Source organism: Choloepus didactylus, chromosome 17 (genome assembly GCF_015220235.1).
Source record: "Choloepus didactylus isolate mChoDid1 chromosome 17, mChoDid1.pri, whole genome shotgun sequence".
Classification (NCBI taxonomy): Eukaryota; Metazoa; Chordata; class Mammalia; order Pilosa; family Megalonychidae; genus Choloepus; species Choloepus didactylus.
The window spans coordinates 20,344,372-20,356,945 of NC_051323.1; the positions used below are offsets into that span (position 1 = coordinate 20,344,372).

The 12,574-nt window shown below is 43.8% G+C and overlaps 1 protein-coding gene across 26 annotated transcripts in view; it reads right to left on the reverse strand.

Annotated features, from left to right (window-relative positions):
• Positions 1-12,574, reverse strand: part of DYSF (dysferlin) — a 227,828-nt gene that overhangs the window by 28,178 nt on the left and 187,076 nt on the right. For all 26 annotated transcript variants that reach the window (XM_037807433.1, XM_037807457.1, XM_037807450.1 and 23 more), the window contains one exon: positions 3,632-3,730. In XM_037807433.1, the coding sequence (XP_037663361.1) occupies positions 3,632-3,730 (99 nt within the window). The remainder of the gene's footprint in view (positions 1-3,631; positions 3,731-12,574) is intronic.

The window sequence follows — 12,574 nt, forward strand, 5'->3', positions numbered from 1 at the left end:
TAAAGAAATCGAAGTCATCCTGATTTATTTCCCATGTTAAATGACTTCATTTTTGTGGGTTTTGTTTTGTTTTTGGTGGGGGGAGGGATGAAAGGGGTATGACTGCCCAAAGGATTCTTTCTTTTTCTCTAAAGTCCAATAACTATACTGGAACACATCTCAGGGCTAAACAATTCGGGTCAATTTTTCCTGATACAGAGTGAACTTTTTCAATATGTAGATTCAAGTACTCATTTCAGGAAAGTTTTATTTAACTATTATATGCTTAAGTATTTGTTTTGTTTCACTGTTTTGACTGTCTTCCTCAGAGATTCTGATTACGTACGTATTGGATCTCTTTTGCCTGTCTTCTATATCTCCTATTTTCTCCTATAACTCTATTTCCATTTCATTTTGCTTATTTTCATCAGGTTTGTCCTGTATTCCACTTACTGTGTTTTCCAATGTGACACTCTCTCCCGTGCTCCTTCCGATTTCCTCTTTCTGTTAATGTCTTGATGTTTCCTTCTCCTTTGTTGAGTCCTCCCTGCTCATAGTTCATTTCCTCTTATCTCACCTTCCCTCCAGTTCTTGCATTTTTGCTTTGCATCCTGACTGCCTCATTTCTTAAAACTTGATGGAAAATATTTTATCTCAACTGGTCCAAGGAAAATTTTTCTAGTTGGTATCTTCTTCGGTTGATAAGTTTTGGTGCATATTTTCTCTTCTTTTTTCATAGTATCTTTGAATTATTGCTGTGGCATTTTTTAAATTATCTGTAACTAAATGAGTTGGATTTTCCGAACCAGATATTTTCCTTTGTTCCTGCCACAGAGGCACACTGTTTACTGCAAATATGGTTCATCTTGTGATTCTTGTGTAGCTCCACCTTCTCTGCTTCTCTGAACAAAATCAGGCCAAGAAGGGCTTCTGTCACCAGCTTGGCTCAATCTCTGAAGTTCTCACATCCATTGTTGTAAACAAGGGATATAACTTTTATATGTTCTGGTGAAGTCTCAATTTCTGGGACTGTAGTTTTAAACTATTTATGATGGAGATTTTCAAACATACAAAAAAGCAAAGGGAACAGATAATAAATCCCCTTGTACCTGTCAGATATCTTAAATAATTACCAAAGTTCTTCCATTAAGAAGTATATTTTTGCTTGGGCTTTCTGAAATCTGCTACCACTATTCATCTTTCTTCATGTGCCTTTTCTTCATTTACTGCTGAGTGGCTTCTACCCAATCTCAGTCGCCTTTGGGCAGCCCTTACATATATTTTGGAGTCTGTGGGTTTTATTTGTCTCCAATTTTTACTGAAAATGGAGTTTGTGGGTTTGAGTGATTTCCAGGAGAAAAGAGTCAAAAATGTTGCCTTATGCAGCCATGTTCATACTGGAAGTCCCAATAAAATACTTTTTAAATTTCCAAGTGGTTGGTCTTTTTATTTAAACTTTCATTATTAATTTCTCATTTTATTGAAGTTTAATCTGACTTGTATGATTTCAGCTTTTGGCAACTTATGACCAAACTAATACATGATCAAATTTTGTAAGTTTCCTCTAAGCACTAGAAAAAAAACAGGTTTCTCTATTTTTATTCTCTATTTTAAAGCTACAACACTTGCTTTAAAAACATTTACCTTTGTCATTCGGTTCTTTTATTTCCTTATTTATGCATTGCCTGCTTGATCTGTCAAGCAAGGTGCATTAAAATCCACACCATGAGTTTGATTTCTGTCATTCTCTGCTTTTATTTCTGTGACATTGTAGTTTATATATTATTATCCAACTTTGGTTTAAGTATTTCTAAAGTTTACAGTTCTATACATAAATGTTCAGGAGTTTTTTCTGTTTCTTCCGCTTTCTGTTGCCTCTTTTGTTTTCTATTTTTTGCTACTTAGACTTGGAGTTATTGTGGGATTTCCACACCCCCCCCCCATGCTAGTGTTTTCCAAAATATGTTTTTTCTCTACCATTTGTGTGCTCCATTCTCTCCATAATGCTGCAGGCTATTTTTCAAAGACCCAGGTTGTTCATGATGGGTTTTCTTCTATTTACTTATCCTTTAAGGACTAGAGTCCCTTCCAGATCTAGTCGTTCCCCTAGAAACAGGTTGAACGTATTGTCTTGGAACAGCCTATTCTCCCTCGGATGCTGTCGGAGACCTCCTCAGAGGGTTCACGCTCAGGGGGGCTTGGTGCCAACTCAGAATCCAGCATCTGAGGGCCACCCTGGCAGGAATCCTCTTTCTTTCTTTGTTTCTCTCATTTTATGGCAAGGCCACAGGGCCACAAGCCAGACGAATGTGTCGGACCCTCTTCCTGGCACACAAATTGTTCTGCCTCAGTGCCCAGCCTCACACACCCAACTACCAAGTCAATGAAGAACTTGCTGCCTGAGGGGGCCGGGGCCTTAGGAGCCACTACTGCTGCCTGTGACCTCACGTCTGAGCATCCAGGTCCCCAGGAACAATTCACCAGCAAGCCTCCAGTGTATCAGAGGCAACTCTCGTTGCTCGTGAAATCACCTTCCAGAGTGTCCACCACAGGCTCTCAGCCGGCAGTATCACCCGAAAGCCCAATCCACCCACTGCCCCACCGAGCCTCCCATTTCACTTATCAGCCCCTAAAGGGACCCCCTTGGGCCCTTCCCAGATGTCTAAAAGCCTACGTCCACCTGTCCTTTTCACTTCTCCAAGCCTCGTTGGTAATCATGGGGTCCAAAATCTGCCTTCAATATGTCCCAGAAGTAGGGTGGCCAGGTGTAGCAAAGGAAAATATAGGACACCCAGTTAAATTTGAATTTCAACAAATGAAAAATTTTTTTAGATAAATATGTCTCATGAAGTATTTGAAACATACTTATCTAAAAAATTATTCCTTGTTTTTCTGAAATTCAGATTTAACTGGGCATCCTGAATTTTATCTTGGAACTCTACCCAGGAGGATATTCAACTGCTTCAGGGAGTAATTTTTGAGCCAGCTCTCATTATCTTTTTAAAAAGTAGTCCATTTATGTATTTTTAGAATTTGGGAGGCTCATCCCTAGTTTTCTTCACAAAACCAGGGTTTACCATATTTTTCCCTTTGGGCAATTTCTGTCTCAACTGTAGGGGAAGGGGGAAATCGAAGGCATACTCTCAAGTTGACATTCTTTTACATTTTAATGTAAATTTGTATTATGGAAAATTTTGAATAACACTACAAGAGACAGAATAGTATAAAGAGTCTCCAAGTTCCCATCTCCAAGCTTTAATAGCTTTCAAAGTTTTACAGTTTAAATCATTTTTAATATTTTGAAAATCTGTCACAGGCTGCCCACCATCACCTATCTTTCCCCTTGCTTTTTTTTTTGGGGGGGGGGGGTTGAAATGCCAGGCATCATTTCACCTTTTTTCAGTATTCTATACTGAAGTATCCTACACTTTCTCAGTTCCCCAACCCACATTGACTTCTTGCTCTGAAACAGTGGGTGACCCTTGTTACCCCAACTAGCTCATCAGGATCCATTAGCCCTTAGGCACCAAAGGAGGAGAAATTTTGCAGAGATATATCGATATTTTTCCTCTTTCTGTTGCTTCTCCCACCACCCACAGCTGGTCTCCAAGACAGGGAGGCTGAGTGGAGCCACCACAGAAAGAGGTCTCACCTTTAGAGTGTCAAAATCCTTCTCCAGGTAGGAGCCACACTTTTCCCTCTCTCCTATCGAGGCAAAGAATTTGCTCCACCAATCGATGAACTCCTCCTCCTGACAGGGTAGAAAGAAAGAGTATCCTTAAGAAACAGAACCTGCTGAGCTAGATCCTTCCGAATCGGACACCTAGCAAGGCCCCTGGACCAGCATGTACTTCAAAACTCTCCTGCTGGGTGAGTTTAGGGGAGCAGAGAAGCTGGAACCTCCTGCCTCTCCAGGGGCAAAGACTGCACAGAAGAGAGGAAAAGGTTTTGACACTGCACAGCGGCTCTAGCCCTGGATCTGCCCCCATTCATTGGGTGATCGTGTTTAGCCCAGGGGACCTCCTTTTTCCTCTCTGTGAAGTGGGTGTAATCACTGCATCCCAGGGACATGCTGAGGCTAAAATCGAAGGGCATGTAGAGTAACCCTTTGGGGAAAACGTCAACACTGTGTTCCCCATGAACAAGGTGCAGTAGAAACAGGAAAACTCAGACATAAGCGTTACCCTGCTCTCTGCCCACCCCAGCAAAAAACGAAGCATCAGAAATCAGAACTCTATCTCCTCCAAACAAGGCAGAGACCCTGAAAATCAACAAATATTTGCTAAGTGCTCACTGTTCACAAGACACTATGCTAAACATGGGAAATTAGAGGAGAAAAAGGAACGTTTGTGACAAGGCACCGCTGCCTTTCTCCCTGGAGTTTTAACCCATATCCGTAGGACAGGGTGGGCAGATGTGTCATCAAACACTGGTCCCCCACCTTTAATTCCACCTGCCCCCAGCGTGTCTGCAGCCCTCTCAGCTCGGACTCTAGGACACTCCTCCAGCTGTGCCCTGTCTAAGCGCATGTGTGTCCTGTCGCCCAGGGAGTCAGCAAGCTCCCTGAAGGGGGTGCCACTCCTCCCCCAACACCCTCCTAGGGCTGCGTGCTTGGCTCATCCAGTTTCAGCAGAAGGGCCAAGGACAAGGGATCAGAAAAACCTATTCTGGGGCTGGCGTTCCTCCTCTCTAAGAAGGCACGGGCTAGGAGATTCCCCAGGGGCCTTCTAGTACTGACACACGCTGGTTCTAGCGAATGAACTGAATGCCTGTCACAGAGTTTTTGAAACTGGCAGTGGCTCCCTTTAAACCAATGCCCCACCTTGGAGTTCTGGTTTATTAAGGGTAAGTGTGAGCTGGAGCCAGACCAAGGGCACCTGAAAAGGCACACTGGGGAGAGGCAGGACGGGGTTCTCAGCATCTTCTCCCATTCTGGAAGTGTGGTCTGAGCACCCTATGCATGGCCAGAATGTGGTTCCCTGGATACACAGCACAGGCAATGGGTATCAGAGCCAGGCTGAGCCTGCAGCAAGGTTCTGTCAATATTGTAACAGATAAGACTTACCAGGAGAGTCTTCTGCAGCCAGGAGAGAAGAAAAGGGGTTTGGAGGGGTTATGATACAGGGTAGCAGGGATTTCTGACTTATAACCAACTCTAGAAAAAGCCAGCATAAAGCAAGGCAGACCCTAGCCCTGATGTTTTAACCCCAATTTAAAGAAAAAGATGCTACAGATGAATAAACATATACAGACATACACGCCAAACACACATAATTGCCCACACACAGAAGAATATATTTACACTATATGTTGCAACACATATACCCCCACAAAAATACACCAAGACACACACCAACACACAGGCAACTATATACACTTAGCTAGAAATGGTTAGAACAGAATTTAGTTTAGCTGTTTGATTCTTCCTAAATCTTTCCCAAGGCAGATACTTAAACATCTGAGTTTAAAACTGAGGCTCAGATTCTGGTACAAATAAGCACATGGTCAGTGTGTTTTGTACAATGAAACGACAGAAACACAAGAGTTGAGGGAAAGTTATTATACTTCCCCTGGTCTTGAAAAACCAAATAAATTTTAAAAGAATATGGAGACAGAGAAGCTGACTAACACCACGAATAGTGTCAACTAAATAGACAAACATTATGTAATCTAAAAACAGAAAGTATACCTTCTTTTCCAGCACCCTTGGAGCACTTAGAAAAATAAAAAGCCACAAGGCAAATCTAAATAAACTCCTAGAAATCAAACTCTTATCAGTCACATTCTCTGACCATAATGTAATAAAACTAGAAATTAATTAGCAAAATTAAAATTAAAATCCCAACCTTTTGGAAATTAAAGGCACACCCTTAAATTCCACCCCCTACCCCACCCTCAGGTCAAAGAGCAAATCAAAACTAAAATCACAGGTATATCCAAGAGAAATAAAAACTTATGTTCACACAAAAATTTGTAAATGAAACAATCCAAATGTCTATGAACTGGTGAAGAGATAAACTAACTGTGCTGTAATCCATACAATGGAATATTATTCAGCCATAAGAAAGAATGAAATACGGATTCATGCTAAAACATGGATGAACCTCAAAAACATTATACTAAGTGAAAGAAGCCGGATGCAAAAGGCTGCATATTGTACAATTCCATTTCTATGAAATGCCCTGAACAGGCAAATCAAGAGAGACAAAAAATCAGTTGTTGCCTAGGGATGGGGTAGTTGTGGGGAAATGGGGATGTCTGCTGTTGGGTACAGGATTTCTTTTTGGGGTGATGAAAATGTTCTAAATTTGATTTGGTGATGGTTGTATAACTCTCTGAATATACTAAGAAAACATTGAATTGTACAATTTAAATAGGTGAATTATGTAGTATATAAATTATCTCAATAAAGCTGTTAAAAAAAAAGACAGCAAATGGCAAAATGCAAGAATTTAACCTCTTAAAGAGAAGGAGGTGGGGGAGAAGGAGGATAAGAAGAAGAAGAAGAACCAGTATTTATTTTAAGAAGTAATTCAAAAGAAAAGAGGTTTTTTGCTTTTTGGGTTTTGGGTTTTTTTGGGTGATCAAGCAATTAACGACCAAACAGGATCTAAATCTGAACATATCCAGTTTTCCCCCAGAACCTCTCTCGGCTGCTATTGCCTCATCCCTCAAAGTGCCAGGTGGTATCTGGTTTGCTGGTTGTCCCCTAAGCAGTCACATGGCTGGAGAGGAGTACGGCCCGGTGGCCTTCCTGACTCCCAGAAACACCCGCTGGCCTGCTGCTCAGTGACTTTTATCCCCATTTTCTTCCTGTATTCCACAGGTAAACCCTCTAATCACACATACCCTACACAGAAATAATACATGTGGTAGAATCATAATTAATATTTTAACTAATTTATTTTTGTCCCTACAATCTTTTGCTTACTCTTTTGCCCCTTCCCCTTCTAAACTCCCTCACTTCGCTCTTGCTTCGGTGGACTTCTGGTCAACCCACCCTGGGTTTAACTCTAGCTCTTCCCCTACATATGTTGATGAGGCCACATTGATCTCTCTCCAGCCTGGATGAGTCCCCTGAACTCCAGTCACGTGGATCCAGCCGTCTATTTGACATCTCCCACTGGACATCTAATAAGCTTCTCAAATGTACCAGGACCTGAATCCAATTTCAGCTCAGCCCTGCTCAGCCTGCTCCTCTCACAGCTTTTAGATACAGCTCCTTCTTTCCAGCTGCTCAAGCCAAAAACCCTGGAGTCACCTGACTTCTCTTTCTCATGCCCTAAGTAAGCCCAGTCCATCAACAAATCCTGTTGGCACCACGTCCTGTCCTCCCCCATCACTGCCACCCTGGTCCAGGCCCCCACCTCAGGCCTGGATGACTGCCACTGGCCCCCTCCTTTCCCCCTGCCTCCCCAGATCTATTCTCAGCACATAGCCGTGTACCTCAGACCATGTCACCCCTCTGCACAAGTCCCTCCGGAGCCAACTCACTCAGAACAGAGCTAAAGCCCTAGCAATAGCCCTAAGGGCTCTTGTAATCTGGCCCCTAGCACCTTCCTGACCTCAGTCCCTTCCTGGTCCTTGAACACCTCCAGAACCCTCATGCTGACAGGAACCCTCTTCCTCACCTCCTTCAGGTCTTGACTCAAATGCAATCTCTGTTTCACCCTCCTTGCTCACCACACCTCAAATCACCAACCCCCAGCATTCCTATTCCCCGCTCCTTGCTTTTAATCCATAACTATCACCACCTGACGCTCCCTACATTTTACTGATGTATTTGTTTACTGTGTCTCCTTCCTCAAGAGGGCAGAGATCTTTATCTTTTTTTTTTTTTTTACACTCCTATCCCCTGGACTTAGAGCATTGTTTGGCCTGTGTTTCAAGTTCAGTGACTATGTGATGGACATACGAATGTCTAAATAGCAGAGACAAGGGGTAGAAGTTGATTCTTGGCTTTTAAGCTTCCAAAGGCTGATAATGTGTCAGTAAAAAAGAAAAAGGAGAGAAAAAATTGGTTTATGTGAATGTTTTGTTCAGCCAGTTTTCCCCATAATAGAGAAAGAAGATTATAGTGGAGAGGGAGAGAAGAAGAAAGAATGTTAGAGACTTATCCTTGTTTCTGATAAGGGGCCCCATGCTCTGCTCCCCAAGGCTGCTCCAAGGTGTATATGGAAGAGACACCCACACACACCCACACACACACAATTTTGGGGACCTGGTGAGCAGGAGACACTCAGCAGTTGACAGAACAATTGGGGCATGGAGCACTTGACAAAAGACGGCTGCCTGGGTGCCGTGGGAGAGAGCCTAAGAGAGACATGGGCATTTCCTGCAGACTCTGGAGGGGCATGGGGAGCTGCTAGATTGTTGCAGGCTCCCCCAGAAGGGCTGGAAAGTTAGTTAAAAGAGTGAGCCAGGAGACCTGAAAGGGCCTTGTGGTCAAGATGAGAAGACACCGTCAGCAGATACAGTGCAATCCACGTGTCCAGAAATCAGCGGCCCTGTCGGTGCCAGGGGGACACACACTGGTGACCTGGAGAACCTCCCAATGGAGGTCACGATAATATGGAAGCCCACCGCATAATTTAGCTGCCTCACAAGGGGGAGGAGGGGGAGGAAGAGCCCAAAACTGACTGAGTTTAAACCTAAAATGTGGAAGATTACCAGGATTTTTCTGTCATCAGGAAAAATGCAGGCTCAAAAGAGAGATTAAGTTGAATCACAGAAAAATAAAGTTATATTTTTAACACACACATGGATGTGACTTGAAAACATCATTCCTGCTATTTCACTAATCTGGCTTCTGATGGAGTTATTTCTAGCCTACTTCTTCCTTTTCTTCCCCAGGAAGTCCAAGAATAAGTTAGCACACCCATAAGAACAAGCCCCACAAAAATGAGACAGCTCTTCCACATCTTAACCCAGCTGTCCCGAAGCCAACTATCCCTCTGATGTTAGTGGAATCCCATAATCCAGAGCTCCAAAAGGGAAACAGTTGTATGTTCTTAATTCCAAGTGGGTTCTTGACCTTATTTTGCAATAGCTAAGCAACCAGTCTTGGAACAAGGCAAAGAGAAGAGAGAAATGCAAATGGCTTGATTTTTGAAGGTTATCTCAGACTTTAACAAGAAGTTTGGCTGTGAAAACTTTATTCCCCCATGCACAAGGTTCAAGGCCCCTCATCATTCGGCAAGCCAACCAAGCAAGTCTGATCAAGGCACGGACTGGCCAGCCTCTCCAATTTCAGCTAACAGCCAACATTCAGCTCCCAGGCAACCAGAGCCACGTAACAAAGACATGCTTCTCCAGGCTTGATCCAGTCTAATGGCCTCCCTAATTCCTCAGAAGTCCCAAATCAGTGGAGTCCATTCCAAACTTTAATCTCCCACTATCTTTCAGTGGTCCTAACACATTTTATGAATATGGAGAGCAAAATTGGCAACAATAATTCCAAACTCTACTTTCTGAGAATTCAGGAATTGGATACAGATCACTTGTGTTATCTCCCCAGGATGACCTTTTGAATCAAAGAGAAAAGTTTCTGGCCAAATCACTAAGGTTGTAATGTTAAACCTTGGATCACTATATAGAATTATATATCTGCCTCTAACCAAGAAGTCCATTACTTTTTATGATTTCAAGCAGGCTTTCGTTGGATCTCAACCCAGCAGTAGACATCCTAGGCTGTGTTGAGAGTAATTTCTCCCAACATAAATCATCATCATAAAGATAGTAATAACATAACAACCCAGCACTGGAGTTATTGTGAGGATCTGAGTTGATGTGCGTGGAGATCTTTTGTGAGCTTTAAAGTTTACTGTGATAAACACTGTTGATACTGCCATCATCATCAGTTTGATCTCCAAAACTGCGACCCCATAGAGCTCAACATCTGCATAACTGGAATAATGATACAATGATTCCTCTGATTCTTTAATTAATGTCCTGAGGTTTAAGAAAGTGACACTCTGCAACCACTTGCTCATGCACATTCTAAAACAACACAACACACAACATGCAAAAACTCATGCCTCAGATAAACTCACTGCCCTCCCCCTATGTGGGACATGACTCCCAGGGATGTAAATCTCCCTGGCAATGTAGAACGTGACTCCCAGGGATGAGCCTGGATCTGGCATTATGGGATTGAGAAAGCCTTCTGGACCAAAAGGCAGAAGAGAAATGAAACAAAGTAAGGTTTCAGTGACTGAGAGATTTCAAATGAGGTTGAGAGATCATTCTGGAGGGTATTCTTATGTGTTACATGATATCCCTTTTTAGTTTTTAGTGTATTGGAATAGCTATAAGGAAATGCCTGAAACTGTTGAACTGCAACCCAGTGGCCTTGATTCTTAAAGATGATTGCATAACTATGTAGCTCACATGGTGTGACTGTGTGATTGTGAAAACCTTGTGGTTCACACTCCCTTTAGCCAGTGTATGGAGAGAGGAGCAGAAAAACGGGGACAAAAATTTAATGAATAACAGGGAGAGATGGGGGAATGGCATGTTTTGGGTGTTCTTTTTGATTTTGATTTTTATTCTTATTTTTATTTTTTTGGAGTAATGTTCAAAAATTGATTGTGGTGATGAATGCACAACTGTATGATGGTACTGTGCACAACTGATGGTACACTGTGGATGATTATATGGTATGTGATGATATCTCAATAAAACTGAATTAAAAGAAAAAACTCTTCTCATGCCCCCATGTAGACAAGACAACACCCCAGGCATGCAATCACCCCAATTTCAAACCTACCCCACCCCGTGCATACTAAACCATTCATGCCCCCCAAAACCACACAAACATATGCCCACAGCCAGCTACCATGTTGATTCAGCAGAACTCTACATGGTCACAACAACAATCACTTAATTATTTCCACAAGTGGAACCCTGAGCTTTCGACCTCTTGCTGACACTCCCTGCCATCCTGCCTCCTCGTGCCTCGCCCTGCTCACTACTCTCCCTGCTCCTCCTTCAAGCTGGATCAGCAGGGGTGGGAGGGAAGCAAAGACTTTTAACCAAAATGCTGATCTGCTTCCAGAAGCCCCAGTGAACAAATAAGCCTGAAATGCAGGAAAGTCAAGCAGACGGTGAGGAAAGAAAGCTCAGGACCTAATAATTTAACTATTGGACTTCTCCAGATGTGGGACCTAAATGGAGTGGGGGGGTCCACTGGGGAACCCCAGTTTGCTGGCCCTTTCCCAACTCAGGAGCTTCAAGCAGACACTTGGGCTCATGCCTTGCTCCTCTGAGGACAGCAGGACTACATATAGCCACACGGAAAGCCCAGACGGAATGAACTCTATCCAGTAGGTTGAGTGAAAAAAGATTCCCTTGGAGTCTTCAAACCTATGAAGAAAGCAACCAAACATCACTAATTCAGAATCTGTGAGGGTTCCAATCGGACCTGGGCAAAGGTTTACCTTCCCTTCCCTCTGCTTAGGTAGACAGTTTTGCTCAACAAGCGTTCCAACAATCTACTTAAGAGAAAAACTAATTTTTGAAGGCCTTCCCAGGACTGCAGAAGCATTCATCAAACTGCAGACACTAATCTTAACTCTCTCAAATTCAATTTCAAAAGTATTTTGGGGGAGCCTACTATGTGCCAACGTCAACCTACTTTCCAGGGACTGCGTGCATTTTCATACCCAAAATCACATTACTTGTCAAATATTTTCTGTTTTGAACTTGTTTCTACTTTAGCCTGGTGTCCTCAGACCTGTTAACGTGAGAGAGGGGTTGCAAGCACAGGGGTGGTTAATGAGCTTCGCAAATCAGCCTTGGGGGGACATGTGCTCCTCAATGTCAATTGCACAAAGTTCCAAGCATGAGATGACCCAGGCAGGGGGTGGGGTGGGGGGGTGGACAGTAGACAGGACAATAGGGGTAGGAAGGCATTAATTTAGACCTAGAGAGAACCTCCTGTCCTGTATATTTCCAAGAAAAGTCAAGAATCTCCCTCTGGGAGAGATGAAGCTTTTTTCTCTGGGTTGGGCAAACAGGTTCTTCGAGGCCCTGGGAAGGAGACGTCTCTCTGGGGGAGATGGGGGTCTATGGTGGGGTGGGGGCACTGTGAGGTCGGGTTGGAGGCAGCCAGGGCCCTGGAGTTTGCCAGCCGAGTTTCACCCCGGGCTGTCCCCCACTGCAGTGTGCACCGGGGAGGAGGGGTGCACCCCCGAGGAGACCACAGGAATGTCAAGCAGGGGAAAAGGCGCCCGGAGCCAGGGGCTCCGGCAACCAGGATCCAATGTCGGCGGGTGACTCCAGCCCCCGTAACAAGAGAGACCGTAAAGTATGCGCTCTGCTTCCCAACCAGCAAACACAGCAAATAACCAATTACTCCAAATAGCTAACAGATTTCGGCTCTGATTTCCCTCTCTGTGCCTTCACTTGTCATCTGATGGGCGATTTGTATTTGCCCTGAGAAAATGCAAGAAAGAGTGACTGACAAGGGAAGGCCCGGGCTGCAGCCGGTGACAGGCATCAGCCCTCCCTAATGGGAGCTAACGGGGCGGGGGAGGCTGGGCTGCGCTGGCAGCGCGTCTGCATCGGAGGATATTTTTAAAGAAGTACAGTCTTG